Source organism: Apteryx mantelli, chromosome 1 (genome assembly GCF_036417845.1).
Source record: "Apteryx mantelli isolate bAptMan1 chromosome 1, bAptMan1.hap1, whole genome shotgun sequence".
NCBI lineage: Eukaryota > Metazoa > Chordata > Aves > Apterygiformes > Apterygidae > Apteryx > Apteryx mantelli.
In genome coordinates, this window is record NC_089978.1 from 33,618,698 (window position 1) to 33,643,051 (window position 24,354).

The 24,354-nt window shown below is 35.0% G+C and overlaps 1 protein-coding gene across 2 annotated transcripts in view; it reads right to left on the reverse strand.

Moving 5' to 3' along the window:
* Window positions 1-24,354, reverse strand: part of LRCH1 (leucine rich repeats and calponin homology domain containing 1) — a 143,136-nt gene that overhangs the window by 59,152 nt on the left and 59,630 nt on the right. For both annotated transcript variants that reach the window (XM_067292212.1, XM_067292204.1), the window contains exons 2-7: window positions 16,348-16,492; window positions 11,076-11,202; window positions 7,289-7,394; window positions 6,582-6,718; window positions 5,200-5,327; window positions 2,789-2,873 (exon numbers count right to left, since the gene is read on the reverse strand). In XM_067292212.1, the coding sequence (XP_067148313.1) occupies window positions 2,789-2,873; window positions 5,200-5,327; window positions 6,582-6,718; window positions 7,289-7,394; window positions 11,076-11,202; window positions 16,348-16,492 (728 nt within the window). The remainder of the gene's footprint in view (window positions 1-2,788; window positions 2,874-5,199; window positions 5,328-6,581; window positions 6,719-7,288; window positions 7,395-11,075; window positions 11,203-16,347; window positions 16,493-24,354) is intronic.

Consider the following 24,354-nt stretch of genomic DNA (forward strand, 5'->3'; position numbering starts at 1 on the left):
TATTATTTGAAAATATTATAGTAAAATGTTTTCATATACATTATTACACATTCTGAATACTAAATGATTTAGGCAAGATTTTTTGCTCAGCAGAATAATACATGAAGTTTTTAAGGAAAAGATTTTGGAGTGTTGGTGTAAAAAAAGCCATAGTCCAGCCCATTTGCAAACAGGCTTTTTCTGTCTGGCTTTTAGGGTCTATAGCCCACAGCAGGCTGCAACTGGTTTTTCCAAGTGTTTCCTGCCAATATACTACCAAACAGAAACTATCCAAAGCAACCTGCAATTATACAAAAGTACTCATTGCTCCTTTATAGGTGAAATATTGTATCTCACTTCCTTCATTCACAGTTTGATTTTTATTCAGCTATCAACAGATGACAACAGCCTAACAAGTCTCAAAAACACAGAAGATTAAGAGCTCAATTTTCAATTTAAATACCTAACATTATTCCAGCACTCCATTCAGACGGATACATTTTGAAAGATTCCTTGTATACAGTCTTGCTTGTACTAAAGCATCACCTTTCTGGGTAAAGCAGCAGGGACATCAGCTATATCTTAACAAATATCCTGTTGTTCTAACCAATTTCAATTTAGGAAAAAAAAGACCAAAGAGAGGTGGAAAGTAAATCTAAGTGCTATTCTCCATTCCTAAAGAATAAGGAATATGAGAGCACACTATCTTAAAGGAGAATTTGTCTTGGAGTTGCTACAAACAATTTTATAGCAACAATACAAGGTATGTCTTACACTTGAAATGCCCAAGACTACTATAGCTCTAAAGAATTGACCCTGTAAAGCTATCAACAAGCTAGACAGAGATACCATGTAAATTGTTCATTTCATCAACTTTTTCCTCCAATCTGAATGCACCCAAAGCTAACTAGCAAGCTTCCTAAAAAATACATTGGTATTTAATTAAACAAAAGCTTCACTTAAAAGTTTCCCCTTTAGGTTATACAAATGCAAAATGACTTCCTTGTAGCATTCTGTATAAGAGCTGAAAAAAATCAGCAACAATTAGTCTTCAGACTAAGCTGTATTTTGTTTTGATAAGTCTGATGTATTTACAGAACCTTCTAAAAAGATTTTTTAACAACACATAAGCATAGAAGAAATAAGCAATCGTTCAGTGTTTATCTAACATTTGGTATGTAAAGTTTTGACTGTAATTAATAATGTGAATTTGTTTTTACAATATGCTAATTATTTCTTGCTCAATTTTCATGTGTAATAGAGGTATTAAAGGTCGTGCACATGGAAAAGTGATGCCATTCACCAAACATTTGGGATTACCAATCTCACCATCCATTTTTCCACTAATAGTAGAGATGTAGCAGGCAGGATGGAGCTCTCATATTAAAAGTCTTTATGCTATAAAAGGGATTGGTTCACTCCAGTTGTCTTTACAACTATTTTCTGCAGCATACAGATTGCTACATTTTGATGACAGGAATGATGATCTATTTTCTAAAGCTGTTATTTATAGCTAAAGAGGAAACTCTGGAATAACACTGTTTCATTAACAAGCTTACTCAACTCAGAGAAATGTAAGAAAGGCAAAACAGTTTGCAAACCTCTTTGAATGGAATACACGGTCTTAAAACTAGAGGAGAACTACTAGAAATCTGGTTTGAAATCACAATCATTTTGCTTCATTTCTATCTAGCAGGAAACTTGCCAATATAGGTGGCTACTGTTGCATTTTGTTTTCTTTTAAAATGCTTTTGCATTTAAAAGACCAATCAGTGTATACTCTTTAGAGTGGATTCATTTTCAATCTCCTTTTCTAGGAACTACAAATTCAGTATCTAAACTTGATTCTTTTTACATTTGTTTCAAAAGCAACTGAATCACTTTTCCCCAAAGGAGGAGAGAAACACTGAAGAATCAGTGCAAAATCATTTTAAGTAGCAGAAAGTACATTCCTTTATTGTGACTTGAATATTTCCCATTAAGTCAGACTAGAAATCCTGTTATTGTTTGTAGGTTTCAGAAAGATCACCATCAAATTATCTTGAAGATTATTTGCTTTTTTATGATTATTTATTCAGTTCAGGTTCAACTGCTCATTTGGATACCTAAGAAAAAACTTTTCTAGGATTTAGTGCCCTGTTCTGCTGAGCAGTGCCTCAGAAAAGTAGGCTGGGAAACTCAGCCGTAACTGCTTGGGACAGCACTACCCTCAGAAAGCTGTCCTTTCCCTTTGCTCAGACATACAACATCGTTCAGGAGAAATTTTGAAGGCTCATTTCCAGCACTGCCTAATTGTCAGAGCATGTAACCACACAAAGACCTGCAAAGCTCCTGAAGTTCCTACTCTCCAGCAAACTGCCCTGTCCACGACACCACAGACCATGCTGCGATTGGGCACACTGAGCCCCTCCTGTTAATTCCCACCAGGAAAGAGCCATCAGTCAGAGCAAGAGCAAGAGAGCAGGAGCCAGCCATGTAACTTGTCAGGACAGAAAAGAGCAGATCTGGATTCTGCTTTGGTCCTTGCTCTCTAGATTGTTACATACAATGCCTGAAAACTGTAGTGAGTTTTCACTATTGGAAGGGTGTTGACCATTTGCAGTCAACTTCAGGGACTCTCGAGAAAGCACAAAGACTAGATTAAAAAAAAATCCCAGCCTCCTTTAACCTTTGCTTCAGTCATTACTTAGAGAGAAATTAATGCCAAGGATGGGGTTGCATAATTATTCTCATGGCTACCCAACTGAAAATATAATCAAAATATGGGCGTGGAGGGAGGGGAGGCAGACGCAAAATTGAGGTAACTTACCTCTGTTGCTGACAAACGTTTATCGCCATTATCACTACCAACCCCTGAATCAGAGTCCTTCTTACTTGGGTAGATGTCATCAATGCTAGATGGGAACAAAAAAGATCAACAGAATGCTATCATGGTATGCACACTTCGACTTCTTTCCTCCTTTCATTTGAATCAATGCACAATTCCAACCAGTCTCAGTGGTAAAGGTCCAATAGCTTTGGTGGGGTTACAACTACACATCTGGAGTCTGGTGGTAGTAAAACAGAGCAGCTAGAATGACAATGGCGTTCTAAACAGCTGGCTAGCCTAAGGCTTAAAGAAAATACAGAAATAATCTGCCAGAAAGCTTTTTGCTGTCCACACACTAGGTAGAAAGGCTTTGTTATTAGCCAAGCAGTACAGGAGTCTGACTGAAGACATTTAGCCATGTGATATGCAACTAAACTAGTTGACTCCAGTGTGAGTTCAGCTGATTTAAATGTAACCATTGATGCATTAAAAATGAACCAATTTCTCCCTAGGGTTTGAAGTAATTATTAACACAGAAACCTCCTTTAGGTGATTTAAAATAGACTTTGAAATTTAATATTTTAAGAAAATCACTATAGCAATGGCAACTGCCTTCTCTCCTGATTTCATTACCTAGTATGACCTCTACTCATTTTAAAGTACACTATTAGATGCAGTACACCATCTATCTTATTTCTTTTTTTTATATATGCTTATTTTTCTCCCATTTGGAATCCTGAAAGCTGTAATTCTGAATTTAGATTGAGGCAGAAATTTAAAAAAGAACTTTATTCTAACAGTCTTTGTATGAAACGGGTATCTGATTAAGTCTAATCGTATATTGCCTGTTATCAGTAAACACTAAGGATTTTGTCAGAAACTACCTGTGGAAATTCTAAACAGACTATATTTTTTCTTTAGAAATAAGAAATTAATCTCAAAAATAATGATATTTTCCACATTCTTGCGATTGGAAATACACAAAAAAAAAACATACTTATTCAAATATGTGCATTAAATGAGTAAACTAAATTATGAAACAGATGTAGAAAGGGTTGAAATAGTTACCAATACATCCTCAAGCATCTATTTTAGTTTTGTTAACTGTTATGTGATATTACATTGGGCTGTCAGTCACCAACTGGTACTGACTCTGTACTAGCCCCTTACAATCAGGGTACAGAAGAGATGCTCCTGTATGTCTCATGAAAAAGCATTAGTAAGAAAAATAAAGTTTCCAAGTTTGACAGTGGGATGCACCATAAACAATATGTACACCATTAACCTAACAGACACAATGGCCAAAATCCTACAGCTAAGGCTTAATTTCATTTTTCTCCATGATCAGAAATTCAATCTTATTTGATACTAAAAAGATAAAAAGGAAAAAAAAAAAAAAGAAAAAAAAAGAAAAAGAAAGAAAAAAATACCATTAGGTGTTTCCCAAATGGAAAACTTGTTCTTTATCCTGGATTCTTCCCACCTAACTTTGGCATCTGGTAGAAATGCACAAAGCTGTCTTCAAATACAAATGGAGGTAAACGGTCTGCTTGTAACATTATATAGATGACTGACAGAGAGCTTCTCTGACAGTTCTTTTCAGATTTTTTTTTCAGGGTGTTAGCAGTAACATCTCTATTTTTATTTCCATCAATCCTTTCTTTCTACTGAAAACTTCTCTTCAAAATTCAGGCATTATTACCATGCTTTCTCCAATCAGTTATATTAAATTTCTCATGTTAGCAAAGAAAGAGCTTGTTAAGAACTACTTTCCATTTAGCTACGGAGATCCTTATAAAAAGGCTCTCCCTCCTATCCAGTTCTTGTCCTTAAAAAAACACATAAGATGGCATTTCCTAGATGGCTGACATAAGATGTTAAAGATTTTGTCTTTCATTTTGCTAACAAATTAGCACACTTTAAAAGAGTTTCATTGTTCACACAATTCTCTCTGCTGGATGGAAAAGCCTCTGCATGAATAAAGAATCTTATAAGAGCTATGTAACTGCAATGTATAACAATATATAAATCACATAAAACAAATAAATTAAAACTTAATGTGTTCATGTATTTACAATAAAGTTTTAATACCTAATGATATAGCATCTCAATTAATTTGAATATATCCCAGCAGTCTACTGGTAAGAGGTTAAACTTGAAACAAGGCTACCTCTTTCCTAATGTGCTGCTAACTTTAATCAGAACTGATTTTTAAAAATATTTTTATTCTAAATTCTTATATGGATTCCACCAGCATAAAACAGGGTAAGGCAAATCAAAGCTCTGTTCAGAACAGTCTATAAAGCACCTCGACAACAGAAACTCTGGAAGCTAAAGATAAAAAGTGTATTTCACTTAGCTCCAAGACCATAAGTATTACATTACATACTAAGCGAGAATTTTATACATACCTCTCTCCCACAGGTTGTGGCAAATGTGGTTGTTCTATGGCATTAAGATACAGTGAGTCTGCTGATTTAATCTGACAGGCCTGTACACTCAGATATTTGAATATATGCACCTTACCCTTTGTACAAATCTGTTAGACAAGGAAAAAAGTTAGGTTTATAACTAGAATGAAAGAAATAATTTATTCAGAATTTCACTCAGCGTAAAACTCCCTGCAAACCATCTATTATCATTGCATAGATATCATCTAATGGAAAAAAAATGTTATCTTAAAAAAAAAAAATTAGTCAGCCATATATTTGTGTGTACTAGTATAAATACTTTCAGAGAATAAGACAGGAAACAACAATGTATTCTACTTAACAAATTCAAATCAGTTTTTCACTCAAAAAGGATAAAGATTAATAAAATATATTTTAGTCTATTTTTAATTTTAAAATGAATAGTTATTTTCTAAAATTAGTCAGTAATGACATTTCATTAAACAGCATATCCTTTATATACTTAGTCACACTGTTTTTACAAGTGTTCAAGCATTTTTATGATACATTTCATTTGCCTTTTAGAATTTTTTTCTTTAATTGTACCCTTTAGCTCAAATGCTTGCTGGAACTTGCTTTATGTACTTCAAGCATAGTATCAGCATCACCATTAGTAGTAAATGGAAAACATTTATCCTACATAATAAAAAATGCTGAACATTTTGCCAGTTCTGACTGCACATGAATGGCATGCCGGTCGATGTAGAACCATTTTAGCTTTCAGAGATGTAGTTTAAACACCCAACTGTCCAGTAAGTCAAAACCAAAAAAAATCTCTTAAAGCAGCAAGCATGGGTTACATTCATATATTATCATTTCTCAGCATGACCTACGTTCAGAAAAGGACTTTGATATTTTTGTGTATCACAGTCTATACATTTACATTATAATGTAAAATAAATTTCACACAGAAAAAGTTTTAGTCTGCCTGAACATTTTTGAACTAATGGTAAATCACACAACTTTCCAGAACTGGCCTTTTTGTTATTAATAGAAAATATCCAGGAAGTTTCTCTTTTTCACAGTTATACACACATTTTAACATTAAGCTTCTCATGCAGATAGGAATGAAAGAAAAGCCATATTAAAGGCAGTTAATAGAATGGAAATCTTCTAGAATGATGCTGTTTCAAGTGGTGTGCAGACTCATACACAAAATACAGGATAGTTTCTGTGTCTTCTGCAGATACCATGAACCACCATTCCACAACTAATGTCTGTGGTAATTAAAATTCAGAAGCCTGCAATTGCAGAAAACTATGAGAAAATGACACTTTATAGGCTAGTATTTGTTATCATCCACCCCATACTAAAACATAATTTAAATGGTAGATATTACTTACTTGTGCTGGTGGAGACTGCAAAGGATTGTTCTCAAGCAATAATACTTGTAATTGCACCATCTTTCTAAAGCAAATTGGAATCACAAGCACTTTATTGCAGGAAAAGTCGAACTTCACCAAGGGAAGCTGTACTAGTTCTAAAATAAAACAAAACAAAATACAAGAGAAAGTGCTGTATACATATTTATTTTTGCCATAAGATGAATAAAATATTTCTGAATCAAACTTTTCTGCAATAAGGAAAAAAGGAATATTGCACAGGCAAAGAAAGTCACAGAGAGAGAACAAGCATATACCATACTTCAAACAAACACACAAAATAAAACCCACGAATTAAGTCAGGAATATGATCAACATCTAACTCCATTCTAGGATGGGAAATGAAAAGGTTGTTACTGTTATACAAGGGACAATAATTTTTAAAATAAATACTTTGAAATCTGACTTTTTTTTTTACTCAATACTCACAGTTAAGCATTTCTGTAAGTTAAAGATACCTATCTTTTAATCATAAAGACAACTCATTAAAAGAAACTTTTGTTTAGTAATAAGTACTACAGAATGACATAGTGATCTCAAATAGAATAAATTCAAGCACAAGGAAATTATTATTTTTTTAATCATGTTTACTTACACAATTAAAAACACTTTCAAAATACTAACTTAAAAAGCTATTGTAAAGGTATTAGGATTTGTTTTGTTTTTACCTTGGGGTAAAACTTTGAGGTAATTTCTTCTGATATTCAGTTCTTTCAAAGATTTCAGTTGGCCTATCTGCTGTGGCAAAGCTGTGATTTCATTACAGCTGACATCCTACAGCAAAAGTAACAGAAACAGTGAACTTTTGGCTCCTAAACGTTAAATAATAAACATGTGAAACTCTGGATAATTTGCTGTTACTACGGTAACATTTTATTACCTGAAAACAACCATCTATGTTCTCTCTTTACAGGGCAAAATTAGACTCATGTGAAAATGTTTGCACATTATTAAAACCCAGAATGAATATTTGTTTAGGGAAAAAGCTAATGTTAGAAGTGAATTTAATTTCTGTAGCAACATTCAGAACCATTTGCTTAAAATTTTCTTTTTTGTCATTCGTTGTTTTTAACTATGAAGAACTCAGTAGCATGACTATACAACCAAATGAATTTGGACAAAATGTAGAAGTGCTTCTTTATGGATTTGAGGTTTCCAAGTAATTAATTTTTAAAAATTCTTGTGCTTCTAGAGAGAATATTTGAGCAAACTTCAAAACAAAAGAAAACAGCAAGAGCTTTCTGCAGTGATGCTCAAGGAAGGCATACATCTGATAATCACATCAAGTAGCAGGCTAAAATTAAATAGGACAGGGCTCACTTAATAACTTATGGAAGTTCAACATACTGTTGTAAAAGGTATTCCTTAACAGCCTAGACAGGTTCTAAGCAGGTCTGATTTTGATGGCTAAATTCAACTGGTTTAACAATCTGGATAAAGTTGGAGCCTATGCTTATCTCAATATCTAAAGGAGTATCTGCTGTTGAGATGAAGCCAGTAGGTAGGGTTAAGCAACAGAGCATATAATTTCAAGCAACAAATATACATACACTACTACTACTGTATAAATATTTAAACAATTGATAAATTAAACAAAATCCTAAAATGCTAAGAATGCAACTAAAGATCAACCTCTTGCATTAAGACAATCTAAAACAAGATAATTTTCACAAACTAGCAATCATTTTTACTGGCAAACTGATATATATATATAGCCAATGTGAAATCAAAAGGATCTTGAAACCTCTGCTTACTACCAAAGTAACCTGTAAATTTGAGTAGTGCCCCAACCATGCTTCTATCACTGCTTAACAAAAGGAAACAGTGTTTCATAGCGTGAGAGTTAAGTGGTAATGCCAGATTTTCCTGAATAGTCAAAGGAAACTTTTAGGATGTTCACTCCTACTCGTTTCAAATTATGAATTTGCACAGTATCTAAGAGCTCCTACACTGCAGAATTTCTAAAAGTAAGTCAGATTTCAAAGTCATCTCTTTGAAGACAGTTGCTTTAATACTAATCAACAGTGTTACATTAACTCCTTGCCTTCCAGCCTAAAAACTAGTTAACAATATTTAACAACAGTAAAAACACAACTTGATTTGACAACGCTGCTCTCTACATCAGAGACAAGTTTCTTCTTGTAATAGAATCTCCCTGCTGCCAAAACTTCCTTCTCTTGTCAAAACAGAGTCAGGAAATTATTTTAGCTTTTAGACAAAGAAATTAAAAATCCTAGTTAACAAGTGCATCTTTTGCCCAAGTTACCACAAAGTCTGGTTAATTGCATTGTTCCCAGATCATCTATTTTAAGAACTTTACTGTCCTATTTTTAATCTACAGACTTGAAGCAAGCTCATAATTAAGCACTCACTTTTTGGAGTACAGATATAAATTCAAAGTCACCTTGTGGCAAAGAAACTGTAGATCAAGTGTACTTATGCACATATATCAGAATAAGTCAGGGAAAGAGATGGAGAATTTGAAAGAAAGTATGAAAAGTAATCTATGGTCATGTATAGCCTCAAAAACAAAATCCACTTATGACCTTTCAAAACATCCATAACCAGACTGATCTATTATGACAGCACGTCAGTGCTCACCAGATCTCTCAAGACCACAGTATCCTTTATCCTACTAAACACTGCAATCCAATATTTTTTTTTCATTTTTTATTGCTTTGATTGAATGTGAAAAACAGTGCTATAAGCTTATGTCTAGTTATATTTTTTGCTCTTTATTATCATTAGATTTCATGAGTGCATATGTGACAGAGATGGTGTTTAGCTTAAACTTTCCAACTATTTCAGCAATACTGAAAGCAATACTGTCAAAATCAAATGCTTATGGTTTTCAAACTATTAATTTTGTTGAAGGAGTAAGACAACTAGCAGCTGGGAACTTCACACCAAGGACATCTGCAGACAGTCAAAATGAAGCCTAAATACCTATTCGACTTCTAGGGGCTAGCATTTGCTGAAGCCCAGACTTATTGTATTAATTCAATTATGTTTTCACTGTTTGTTTCCTGCCCTGGCAACACAGACATGTCTCCTCAAGAGCAGAGAGATGTAAGGCTTATTTTTTTTACATTAATTACTATGGCAAGAAGCTTGGCAGTGCGCAAACAAACTGAAATCACCAGCATTTTTCTTTTATTTATGGCAAAGCTTAAATGCTCTTAAAACGATGAAATTCAGCATAATAAACACAAAAACAAATACAGTACTCTGGCTCCGTATTAACACATTTGGCACAGAGGATTTTATCTAAACCTTCCAAATTAAGGTAAAATGCCTCCTTACATCCATTTCAAGACTTGGACTCCTGACTGAACCATTACCAAGCCCATGGATTCTCCAGAGCTTGTGACGTGCAAAGCCGTACTGAAGGGTAAATAAGTTACATGGTGCGTGAGCACGTGGATCTTTTTAGAAAACAGACAGCAGCAGGTCCCCCTTGGCAGAGCTGCTGGTCCAGATGAGATGAATGAGGTGAAGGACCTAAATCCTGGCTGGATAAAGGTTCCCAACCCAACAGGAGAAAGGAACACTGCAGAGCTGGAGAAGGCCGTTCCCCCGAGAGGGCGGAAGGGTACTACTGCCTGATAGGAAGGGCAACAGAATTATACTGTACATTTGGGAGTTTTGGCTGCAGTTAATGAGCCATCTCTGCCCAATTACTTTTCTTTGATAGAAACCAAGCTTCAATATAGCTTCACACTACTTTGCATTCATTCTCCTGGCTGACAGCAGTGGTATGACCAAGTTATGCAGCTGCAAATAAGTTTCCCAATCAAATTTTGAAATTAATTTGAACATACCCTGAGGGAAATTGATGTTATTTTGATGCTTGTAAGAGTTGTAAGAGATCTGTATAACACAGAACTTAACCCTGAAATTTAACAGAATACATGAAAATTTACTGCATACAATATCTATGGCAGTTCATGTCACAAGAAAGAAATGAATCTAATTTATACAGGAGATAATAGAAAAAAGAGGTAAATAAATTGCAAATATACTGATAGGACCAGTATCATTAGTGGGATGCAGTGTCATAAGTAGGCAGCAATAAATAAGAGAAAGAAAGTGGAAGGGGAGGAGGTTACAGAGAGGGATGCAGCTTTGAAGAGACTGATGCCAGAACTAGGAACTTGAGGGCAGCAAAACAGGGAGCCAGTAAATGCTGTGAGGACAACTGTTAAAGATGAAGAAATGAGCAGCTATGTTTTGAACGAACCAAGGGCTGCAGTGGTGTTTAGAAGGGCCCAGGAGAGCATAAAAGAGACTATTATTGTGTTACTATCTGACACTCTTATAAAGTTCACAAATTAATTTTTTTTAAATCTGCATTATAGGATTAGGCATTAGTTCAAAGAATGAAAGTTGCAAAGTGAATTATAATGTTTCTAGTTAAATATAAACAAAAATAAAACAGCAAAATTGGTAACCTACCAGTTCCATTAACTGTTTCAGCTGACCTATCTCTTCTGGAAGGGAACCTAGCTTATTGTTACTTGCAATTAAGACTTTTAGAGGAAGACCACATAGGCAAGCTGGCAAAGAAGAAAGCTGATTTCGACTGCAACAAAAACAAAAACAAAAGCAAGCATTAAGAATACAAGTGACATTCTACTGTATGTTCCTCTAAAGTCTGAGAATAAAATATTTTGTAAAATCCATCTCATTTTGATATCTAAAATGTAAATTTTGGAATTAAAAAAAATGCAGTCATCAAGCAAATACTTGCACATCAGAATATCTATATTACTGACTAAAACAGTATTACAGAATATTATCACTCAAGAAAAAATGAATATCACTTTAAGAACATTGTAAAAAAAAATCTGATTGTCACCTAGAACAGCTGTTTCCCTTCACAATGAATACAGGAAATTCAATTAAAACAGTATTTTTCAAGTATTTACAAATTCCTATGGTTTTACTGCAGTAGAGAGGATGACACTTCTGCTCTAACTTAACAGTAAATAAACTGATTACAGAAAAAGTGATTATTTTGACAATTCCTTTAAAGCACAGTCATAGTTGAAGATTACTTGGTACACACCACTATTTTTTTTTTTTTTCCAGGCAACCTAAACTTAGCAATGAAAATTTTTCTTACCATAGAACCAAAGTCTGGAGAAAAAAAAAAGTGTATTCTTTTTGTTTCCTGTGAGTTGGCCAAGGAGTATAAGCTATAACATTATCCGTCTCATGAGTATCAGAAGGCAGGCAGGTAACCAACCCAATTTAGAATCTATTTATATAAACTGCTATTACACATCACTGTGTTCTGAATACCTAACATATCTTAAACTTTTCAGTGTAATAGGGACAAATTTATTTCTCCTTTTGCAGATGGGAAAACTAAGGAACAAGGAAAATAAATCATGTCCTCAATATCTCATGGAAAGCTCACAGAAGTGTCAAAAATGCAGGCAAAACCACCTATTTGCCAGTCCTATGACTCAGCCTATAATTCACATTTTTGAAAAATATTTTCCTTATTATTCATTCACTGCTCCTCTGTGCGGAAAAAATGAATTGTAACTTGCACCAAGTCTACTCTAATAAAAAAACGGTTCCTCGTAACCTCACAGGACAATGTCCCAGATTGTTATGCACAGACATCAATGATGTCACAAGACAAAAATAAGCCTTTTATAGAGTCTTATCCCTTATTTTACTTTTCATCAGCATTGCTGGAACAGACTAGAGCCTTCTGAGGAACAGTGTTCTTCAGCTTGGAGAAAGTAGGACCCAGTCTATGTAAGAAGGTATTAACTATGCTTTCAAACCTTCAAACAGAACCAAGAAGAAAGGATCACCTCTAGACCTGCCCAGTCAGGGGCTTGCCTGGACACCAGGGACAGCTCTGTCCAGCGCATCTAGGGGGACTCTCTTTTTTCTAAGAAAAACAATGGCCTACGTTAACTATTTTCTGCTGTTATGCTTTTTTGGTCACAAATCCAGATGTATCATGATATAAGCTCTGAGGTCATTTTTTCAGGATCACCTAAATAAACACAGAGTCAGCTTATGTAAAGATTTTGAAATTTCTCCAAGAGGGGAAAAAATATTAAGTACAAAAGTACAAGCTCATACCTATCTTGTTTTCTTTCAGACATATAAACTTGTGTTAAAAGAATTTGGAGAAACTACTGGAGAAGGGAAGGAGAACATCTTCATTCAAAAGTCCCACCTTAATGTGCAAGCAATTGCTAGGGCTGCCGGAACACAGAAATAAAGGTCGACTAGTCTGGGATGTTGGAAGCATTTGTTGAAGACAGTCATCTAAACATCTCTCAAAAATATTTTTACCATTTATTTAAACAAGGTAAGATTCCAAGTTAGCAGATCCTTCAAGTGACCAAAGAGAAACATCAGAGAATTTCTTAATCTGCTTTGTCTCCTGAACACTCAAGCTATTAAAAATTTCTCAGTGGGTTAGTTCATTCTCATGACAAACACTTCTAATATAATGAGGTTTGAACATCCATTTCAAGGTCTTTCAAGGATTTTCCTTCCTCCAAGGCTTCTATGGGACTTTTCTTAAGCAGGGAATAAAAAGAGCCTTGTTGGAAATAAAATCAAAATAAGATCTCTTAACCAAGGTAAACACAGGAAAAAAAAATAAATCTGGGATCTTCAATGTTTCATTCCCTAAACAGGACTCATATTCTCATATTGACCCATTTTATCTCTGCATCTTACTTTTTTCTAAGATCTAAGATGAGTTTAAAAAAAAAACAAACAAACATAACAAGCCTTTGACAGTTGCTGATATAACCCTGAAAACCTAAACAGCAGCTGAAGCAAAAACTTTTTCCCCCACTCCCCCTGCTTTTTTCATAAGAGCCTGGGCTAACTGGATGATCCATCTCCATCTCATTTCAACAGAGGCTAACATAGACGACCAGTAACAATTTTTTAATGAAACCTAAGAACTTTGACATTTAATTCCCAAAACACACAGAAAATAAAGAATCAACTTTTGCATAACATCATTTCTCCTTTTGTCCCCACAACTTCTGCACCTAGCATACAAACCTCGATGCTACATGGGCCTCGCATCCCATCTCGGACTCCATGAGTAGCAAGAAAACTACAGAACCTGTAAGGGCAGACACAGCCCTGTTCCGAATCTCCACATAACTTAATGCAAGTTGAAAGGAACTTATACAGCAATATTTTGCAATATCTGTCTATATACAAAAGTATTTACTTTCATCAAGATCTGCTCTTACTAATCAGTTTAGACCACATTATCATAACAACAGTGTAAGTAACAATCCTTTTTCCCCACTTTTTAATCATTTTAAAGTAATGAAAAAGTTTTCCTCCTGTGTAGGTAACTATGCTAAATTTTGTCACAGAATATTCTTATTCCCTCTCCACAGCAGGGCAGGAGATTTAGAGTTTGCTCCTAACAACAACAGCCTAAATGTAATAATTAAAAAGGTATTGGGAAGGAAACATTAACAGTTCAGGTCCTGTAAAATTGCCATCTAAGGACCAAAAAAAAACCCCAAAACCCAAACCTCAAAACCCAAAAGTGCTTGTTACAAAGAAAAGTGTTATCGGTCTTGTGCAGTCTTATCCAAAATTACATACTAAATCACTGCAAAATAGCCTTAGGGAATTTGTCATAAAACTGTCATCCTTAAATTATAAATAATAAGTGAGAAGAGTAACATTGTTGTATAATGTACAAGACAGTTGGACAAAAGAGACCACAGAGTTCAAATTCTCCAGCTGCTCTTAAAGTTATGAATTGAAAAAAATAAACTACCATCATTACTTCATGAAAGTGGAGTTAGATAAAGTTCACGGACAGATCTAACAAAAAGTCTCATCTCATCCAAGAAGGCAGTACAAGGAATGAGATTATGCATTTTACTGAACAAATGCTTCCTATATCCAGAAGTTTAGAGTTCCCCAGATTCCCCTAGCCAATGACCTGCCAAACTGATTACAATTTTTTATTCTCCTGGTCAACAAAATACAAGCAGCACTGTAGCGTCAGATCTGTGAAACCATTAACTCAAGAAAACAATATGTGCATTGTCCTATTCTGTGTTATCTGCGAGAGTTCAAATACCTTAGTTAAAAAGCATTTTTATTAATGAACACTTATTTTACCACCCAACTGAGGAAGATGAAAATCTGAAAAGGTTAAACTATTCAGCAGATTTGACACACACACACACAAAATCACAAAGTAAAGCATTAATTTTAAGTTCTCCAGAACTCAGGAACAATCCACTAAGCAATAAGGAATAGCACATCCCAAGGCAAGTGAAAAATAAATTGTCATGTCTGTTTAAAGGAAATTTCTTTAAATAAAGAACACTGTCCGCCAAAGCCCAGACACTTTGTCTCTTGGCATCACTTTCTAATTCTACCTAACGTACGGGCTCTGTTGGTACCAGAGAGAAAAATATGCAGCTCTCATCCATAATGCTTTTCTTGCCAAGAAGCAATAAGCTGAGAAAGCCAAGGATATTTTTCCCTCTTCTAAAGACTGCTTACTTTGTTCAACTCATATGGGGGAAGGGCATATCCACATGAAGAGGAAATTATTTCAGAAGATTTTAAACTGAGGGAAATGACCTTACTTAGTAAAGCCTGAAAAATATCCTTTTGTTTTGATTGTCTAATTTACTGTGATACGTGATACTCTGTCTCTTTGTAACTATTCCGGGCTTGTGACTCACACAAATTCCATTACCACAGTGAGTTATTTCATTCTAATTTCTAGATTTACTAAAAGGTTTTATGCAAACAATATATTTAATCCAATATCAATTTCTTTATGCATATATAATTATGATGCTGTTTCATAAATTAAGAGTCCTATTCCTAACGTGTGAAAATACTCAAGACACAATTCTTTATTCCAACTTTTAGAGCCAAAATTGGAGTTCCACAGTGGCCAAAACTATAGTACAGTAACAGTGTAAGGAAAACTTGAAAAACATGCTCAGTATTTACAAGACTTCGTATTTTGGGTTTAAAAGCACCAGCACCACTTTGCCCCCTCAAGCCTCATATTCTTGCAAAGATCAGATTATTGCATCTTCAGTAGTGCATTTTCCCACACTCAGCTGCAAACAAACCTGTCTTGTCCCACCTGAAAAAGCGCTGATATTCTTTCTTTCAAATGCAAACATGCACTCACCTGCATTTCAACTTATAACAATTCTCTACATTGATTAGCATCTACACTCTCTTTTCCTGGAAAAGAAACAAAAATGCCTAATTCTTTGCTCCCTCCTCCTAAAAAAAGTAGTAACTGTTTCTTGCATAATGACAGGATACTAGCAATAAAGTAGCACACTTTTCCTTTCCATTCCCCAAGAAAAAGATCTGTCTTCTGCCTCTGTCCCTCCATCTTTTTGGCTAAAAAATGCATGTGTTAAGGTTCAAAAAAAATTGGTCATTAGAAGGCAATTAAAAGAATCTGTACTGATATAATTAGCATTCAGAATTTGCTATAATAGTAGGGGAGAGAAAGGGTTTAATGCTTTCTGGTCTTTCCTTAAATCATTAGTTTTGTATTTTGGTCTTTACAATGCCTTTGGACAATGGTCTGCCTACAGGCAATGAATTTCTGCCTTATTCCTTGGAATAAAGCAAAAAACATCAATTGTTCCAGAAACACATGAAGAACAGACATTGCACATTTGCAAATGAACAGAAAATAAGGTAAACTTAAACTTACCTCAAATTTAAGTAAGTTAGCATTTGTAAGTTCACTATTGCATCTGGTATAATTTTAATACAATTGTGGTATAGATTTAGTGTTTCCAGTGACACAAAATGGCACAGCTCCATAGGAACCTCAGTTAATCTATTCTTGGATAGATCTGAGAAGAGAAAAAAGGAGAAGATACATTTTTTGAACCATTAGAAATATATGCTTTGAAAAGCTATGCTTCTTCATTAAAAATGAATGTCATCATACAGTCAGATAGCAAATTCTGCCTATATTTTCTTTTGTATAAAGAAAACTAGCGCTAACCTTTGGAACCTTGAAAGGGAACATACAGTGTGTAAAAGAACAAACATTCAATTACATTTTTTTCAGTCTAATAAAAAGTAATTATTCACAAGACCCAATATTGTTGAGGAAATACATGCAAACAGAAGCAAGTTAACTTCCAAAGCTCATGTAATATATCCAAAGACTGATACACAGCTAGATATTTTCAAAAAAATATAGAGTTGAGGAAAACAAATGACAAGGATTACTTTTTTTTTGAAATTTTCAAAGAGAGTCCTCTGGATAACTTTTCAAACTAACCTGTATTTCCTGTATCTCAGTTAATTATAAAGAATTCTACCTATAAAAATGGTGAAGACTTTCAGGAATGTATTTGATATACAGCATAAATATACACAAGACAACAGTGATGGATTCCAAATCCCCCGAGTCCTTGTAGACATAGAAGAAAAGCTTTTGATTTTTAACCAGCTGTTTATTTCTCATTTTAAGCACACAGACACAAAGGAAAATCAGAATGAAGAAATGTGACTGAGCTTTATTCCTTGACAATATCACAATATGAAAAAATAAGTATCACAATTCTGACACGAGTCCAAGTAAAATACTAATGCATGTTGATGTGTAACAGAATTAACTGAGTTCAAAGAAATGTTTAAATAGTGTAGCAGAACAACTATCAGGAACAGCACAAATCTCCCCATACCATCAGATGGAAAACCTGACCTGAAGAATGGTCACCTGTTTTAAGTGGAAGGAACAGGTATATACCTGGGCAAACAAAGAGAAATATCTGATGGGAAGAAAACAAGGAAAATAGAACTTGATGGCCTTCTTGCTTCTTCCCTGGTGCTACTTCAAGCTTTCTCCCTGATTCTTCAAAGCTTCTTACTTTCTTAAACTACAAGAAGGGAAAAACAGCCAAAGGACAGGAGAACCATTTCCAGAGCGCTGATGATCTGACTCCTCTCTAAGGCCATAAAATAACTTTGCTCTTGTAAGCAAACGGGCAGAAGCCTGAAGATCTATTAAACAGGGAAACCTACATTCTTTGTACTCAAAATAAGGGAGTACAGTCTGTCCCAGACATCATAACTCTCAGAATCATGCAGGTTTTATCATTTTTATTTTTCTTCCCATCTTCTGCAATGCTAGCTCAACTTCACTCCACTTCATTCCCCTTGTTGGCTTCCAGTTCGCTTCACTTCATTGCTGTTAACAAAAAGGTGTTTTCATTGCTCCATGCTCTAGCATCAAACCTGGCTTTTGGCAGCACAAGCCTAGCACGCTAATGGAGCACAGCCCTGCGGACTCAAACGGCAACACTGTTGACTTGGGCACCTCAGGCACACTTGTTGACCTGTAAGTCACTATATAATGGCAATGCTTGACCTGCACTGCTTTCTCTTCTCAGGCTTTGATGGCAGTAACATGCAGCATTACCTCAATTTCTCCTTGCCTCCACTTCAGGAATTCAACTAAAATATTCCCTATTTCAGTGATGTCTACTTTAAAGGGAGAAGAAAGCTCTTCAATACGCCTTTGTTTTAGTGCTTTGCAACTCTATTGTTTTCTGTTTATCATCAGAATACTTGTTTACTAATACAGCATTCCAGAAAAATACCACTAGCTCCCTCTCCTGCTGCCCTCCTAGCTATGTTTATTATTAGACATTAACAGCAGATTGACACATGATGACTTCTAGAATCATGCAAAGGGTCTTCATACAATCCAGTTGCAAAGAAAAGTCTCCCCTTTTTTTTAAAATCACACTTTATTGCATTGACATCACCCTGTGTAGATTACTCTTCCTCCTTTCTTCATGGGTGAAGGAGCAGTAAGATTCAGAACAGTGCATTTAAACTTAGGGCTAGGCTGAGGAGAGCCCTCTATGGAATCGAATGTTGCATGGAGAGCAACCTCTCCTCCTTGATCTCATCCTTCTTAAACAACACACACAAAAACTTGGGAACACAAAGACTGCTACTTCTCCTCATGTTATTAAAACTGCAGCCTATCGCCTAACCCCTGTCTGTTCCCATTTCCCTTCACATCCAATAAAAGGGGCTGTTCCCACAACATTTGACTTATCCTCGAAAAATTCTAGTACCTCAAAAAAGTGGAACAGCAACCAGAACAACCCTGTCCATGTATCAAAGCACTCATATTTCAAGCAGTATGTCAAGAGTGCCTCCTCCTACACAGCTGAATATTTACTGTGCAGAACCTTTCCAGGAAAAGTAGTACTTATTATCAAGTGGTTTTATCACCACTAGGATCTTCCAAATACTACCTTTTGGTATTTTCCTTCTTAACTAAGTGCTTATTTTTCATCTCATCAGTATATTAAAGACTGATATTTTGTATAATACTCTTTAAATTCTTCACAGTCAAAAGTGAACACTTTGATATTCTGACCTTTTGCCCTATAGATGTCAAAAGCACAGCTACATTTAATTTCAGTCTACTATATTTAATTAAGTCTGTATCCTACTGGTTAGGACACTCATCTCTGACTAGGTAGACCTTAATTTTTAGTTCCTGCACTTCTGTTTTAACATACGATAGCATAGTGTAAAATGCATAAAGAAGCAAGGTTTAGAACCCTAGTTATACAACAAGTTAGACTAGTCCTCCCTTGGCCTTTAGCTAAAAAGACCAAGGCCTGCTCAACCTGGCACCTGTCCTAAGGATACAACCGGGACGTGAATCGCTGCAGAACAAAGATGTACAAACGTGCCGTTCTGACGAAGAGAGTTACATTCCCCTATGACTTCCTACTTGCTAGCTTATTGCCGGCTCCTGACTGAGCACGCAGACTTCCTGGGTTACCCTTCCGCTTTTTACATAGTCCAGTAACGACAGGGAGGAACTTACGATTTGGATCTTACCTTATGAAATAGCAACTGCTTTAAGAGGGTAATTTTAAAAATACTAAAAAGGTGCAAATATCTTGTTCCTCTTCCTGTTTTCTCTTTTCCGTTCAGTTTCACAATTGATAAATGAACATATGATTTGAGGCTAGCTACTCACACATGAAGCAGAGTAATTTTTATTTAAGAAAGATATTTTCATAAATAAATCAGAATAATTAACCTTATTTTCAGTACAATTAATATATAACTTCTAGTATACAGATGGGGGCTTTCTTCATTTATTCTTTCAAATTAACAAGATGACCAGTAAAAACCAAGCCCTGCACCTCTGACTTTTCTATAAGAGTAAAATGAACTTTAATTTTTTTTTCTGACTATCCTTCGTTCTTAAGGGTTTTAACGCTGCTAAACTGAAAAAGGATGAAACAAAACACCCCCAGATGATAATGGAAAAAACCTTCCTGTTGTTCTCAGGTGAGTGGGTTATATGATAAAATACGTATACAACAAAGTAATTCTATTTGTTAGTGCCTAGTTATCACAGTTTAAGAATAAGATCATTTCAACCCTGTTATATCTATTGTTGCTTGATATATAAAAAAAATTAAAAAGAATTGTATCCACAGCACATGAGGAATAAGAAAAAAAGCTAAAAAAACCCCACAAACAAACAAACATGCAGGAAACGGCCTGCTTTCAATTCACAAGGAAAAACGAAACATTAAAAAAGACATGGTAAGAAATAAAGGACTATCAGCCCCAAGCACGGTGTGTAACCAGCATAAAATATTCCTATGCATCAAAACAGCAGTGTGGCAAACAGCACCTTTTGTGACAGAGTTTTACCCCATAGTTAAAACACTGGATGAGATCTATCAGTAACAAAATAGAGGAACCAGAATCATAGTACAAGATTTGAAAAACCTTACAGACAAGAGAAACCAGGCGGAATAGCGAGTATGAGTAAAATGCACATTAAAAGTACCTCTTTACATAGGAAAGAGAAAATAAAAGAGAAGTTGATGGGCAGCAACACTGCATTATTAGCATACATACTACAAAAAAATACAATAGAAACAACTAATCTTGCTCAAATGTGTATTGGAGAAGGAAAGCATGAAAGGTTCATCTACAACAGTACTAATGAGTAGTAAACAGCAGATATATAGATTTAGATATGAACAGATACCTTCCTGTTATCCATAGACAATTCTCAGAACCGCTTTATCATGGAATATTTTGAACATGACACAGGAAAATATTTTCCTACATACAGACAAGGGAATACATGTTGCTAGTGTTGCAGCTAAATTATTTCTGGATGTGATTACTTAGTTCTCCAGTAAAAAGTATCAAAATTAATAGTTAATGAATTTTACGTATGATTTAGTAATAAGACTCATGGAGAAGAGCTGGTTGTTTAGGATAGAAATTAGGATTAAAATACAACAGATTTAATCAAATTTAGTTTGCAAACTAAACTAATAATTTTTTAATTAATAAATTAAATTCCTTAATAAATGGATCTAATCTCTCTTGACTCCAATAATGTCATATGGATTATTATTGTTAGAGAAAACAAGGGCTAACAGCAGAATCAAAAGGTTGATGAACAACTGGACTACTGAAAGACAGTAACGGGTTGTGCAGAAAGCACAATTACCTCACTAGAAAGAGGTTAAAGGACACATTTCTGTTAGGACACTTTTTATTTAATATTTTTATAACAACTTAATAGAAAAAGCAGAAGTTTGCTAATACAATTTACTGATGAGAGGTACCATTAATATATAATCTGAATGTCTTTGAAAAATGAAGGACTGAGAATGGAGTCTGACATACAAAGTGCCCACGTCTTCAAAAATGAACGGTAAGGAAAATAGTCTTCATATCAATTTTAAACTGTACCTTAAAAACATATTCAAACTTGTATAGAAACCTCTGAGAGCTACATAATTATTTTAATATTACTTCTAGAAAGCTACTTTTATCTCAAATTACTGCATCTCACAATTGCCTGTATGTATTTTTGGTTTACTCTGATATTTAAGTGCTAAAACAAAATACAAAGGATTCATTATCAGTCTTAATGAAACTGCCTCTTGAACATACAAAAAAAACAGACAAACAAAAAAACCAACCCTAAAACAAACATAAAACCCAGTATACCTATATTTTGTTTCTACCACAATTCAAACACTTTTTCAGAATGTTTTTGCAAACAACATGACTGGATTCTTTATTTGGAAAAAGAAGAATGCAGAAACTAAAATTTTAAACACCCTTCAATAATCTTTTAAAATGAATAATTAGTTGCCAGGCCTTTCTTACTGTAATTCCTTAACTCTGCGTTTCCCAGATCACTGAAGTTACACTCCCTTCTACTTCATTAATTTGAAGAACAACCCTACAGGGTAATTAAAAATAACTGAAGCTACTGGACAGAGTAGTTTTTGCTGCCGATACAGAAAGGAGCAGGGCCGTGGAATTTGCTAGTGTTTAACACAGTTTTTGGCTACTATTTTGCTTATAGTACCTAAAAGACGATCTAACAAATTAATGAATCCGTGATGGCAGAAGTACATGTCATGGTTTCTAAGACAATATATGTGGGTTTCAGTCGCGGTGACCGTTTCCTGTAATTTAGCGCTGTGAAACAGGCGACACAGACATAGACAAACATCCCGCTTGAGGGAAGGGGGAGCACTCCAGTGAGCTTCTTGTACGTTTTAAATGGAATACACTACTCATTCATTATTTGTGACAGTCAGATTTCAAACTACGTTTGGCTTTGCTTCATTTTTCTCCTGCCAAAACCAAGCTTGTTAAAATTCCAACATAAAGGAAGCCAAAAAAATAAGCAAGGCAGCTTAGAAAAATATTAGATGGAACCTGGATCTTTAGAAGAGTGGGCACAATTCTGGAGCAACGACATTGCTTTTGTAGGAGAAATGAGGATGTTACCAGCTAGACAGGAACGACACAAAACAAGCACTTCCGTAGCTGCAGGTGAGCAGCAGTAAAAAGCAGAAAGTTCAGCTGGGAAAACAGGCGCGGAGGCCTCCAAGCCTAGCGTGGTGACTGGCGCTGTGCGTCGCCGTGCTCCGCGCTGCCATCCTGATGGCAACGCCTGGCACCGACCCTTTCAATTCCTGCACCTCTCAATACGTCTCCGCAATGAAACCCTAACTCTGACTTACTGCCGTCCAAGCAGATTACCAACACTGAAAACAGCATTTAAGCCAGCTGCCACTATACACCTATACACAGCGTAAAACATACTGCCAGAGTAACCAAAACTGCTTCCGTCAAAATAACCAGAATAACTTCATATCAGAAGTTTTATGGTTCCATTTTTTCAGTAAGGTTATCAGTGCTCCAATTTTCCTACCTCAACAATAAACTATTAAATCAAAATTTCAGACTCATCATAGGAGAACTAAACAAGTTAAAACTTTAGGTGACAGCAATAGTTCATTAAAGAAATGTGGATGCACTACTACATTAAAAAAAACTTAGCCAAAAATTTTAAAGGAGTGCAGTTTATTAAAAAGCAGTTATTTTAAACTTTCAGATTCTGAAAAAATTCACCATAAATTTACACACATAAAACACAAACCTATGACAGACCAAAGCTGGAATTAAGCAAGTAAGCATCTATTCAACACTTAACAGAAAAAAAAAGAAAAGATATCTGAAATAGAAGAAAGTCAGTATTAGATTTTACAGAGTTTGGAGGAAATTTCAGAGTTTAAGTGTCACCCAAACAACCTTAACTATGCCCCACCAAGTTCCTATTTTTGTACTCCTTTGCACTCAGGGAATAAAAGACAGGAATTATTTTGAAGAAGGTATTCGCATTTGTACTAAGAGACTGTTCAAGATAATCAAATGAGATGTCTAAACTGGATTTGACAAAGAATTCAAGGAGTTCACTGTGAGAGACTAAAGACATAGCAACTTCAACCCTAATTCCATGTGAAAATTATGAAAATTAAAATGCTGGAAAATACATACAAAAGTAGCATACATGTCTATATATGAAACATGATGCAACAGTACGGAACCTTACCTTTTATACTGTAAATTACCCATATATTTATTTGGCTCTTAGGAAACTTGTATTTCCATATTAGCTAGCTATATCTTCATTGATAACTGAACCCATAAGATCATGGTACTAATCATCTCAGCTTCTGAAACATCTACTTACAAACACTTTGGATCTTCAGCAATGTTCTGTTACACCCATCTTTTCCTTGGCAAAGACAGCAAGTGGCCTATTATCACTGCAACTGTACCTATCAGAATCAGCTAGCAAATGTTCTGTAATCGAGCAATTGCTGCATGCTAGCCTTCACCCATTTTTCCTCCCTAAATGGTAGGAAAATGTATCATCCCATAGACAAATCCTATACATTACTTGCGAAAACACTGTAAAACAACTATAAAATACTATTTAATTGCAAGACATCCATATAGCTTGTTGTCTTCCAGTGTAGCAGTATACTTTGTCTCAGCTACTTGCCATCTCTACCCGATAGGAAAGATCAATGAATAATGACCTGCAGGATGTAGAGTCAGCTTTTACTATAGTCCATAACTTCTACTAACAGTGATACTACAGGCATAATAAAGAGGGAGCAAAGACCTCTATTAAGCCTGATATCTAATGCATTCTATCTTGTTCATGAAAATTATGCCAGAAAGAATGCATGGTATTTCTTAACTAAGAAACATTTTTATACATGTTCTTTAGCAGTCAGAAGAACAAAATAACAGAAGACAGAGAATGCAGAATACAGTAAAAGGAATTCTGAATATGAGAAAAATATTTAGTAGTGCACGG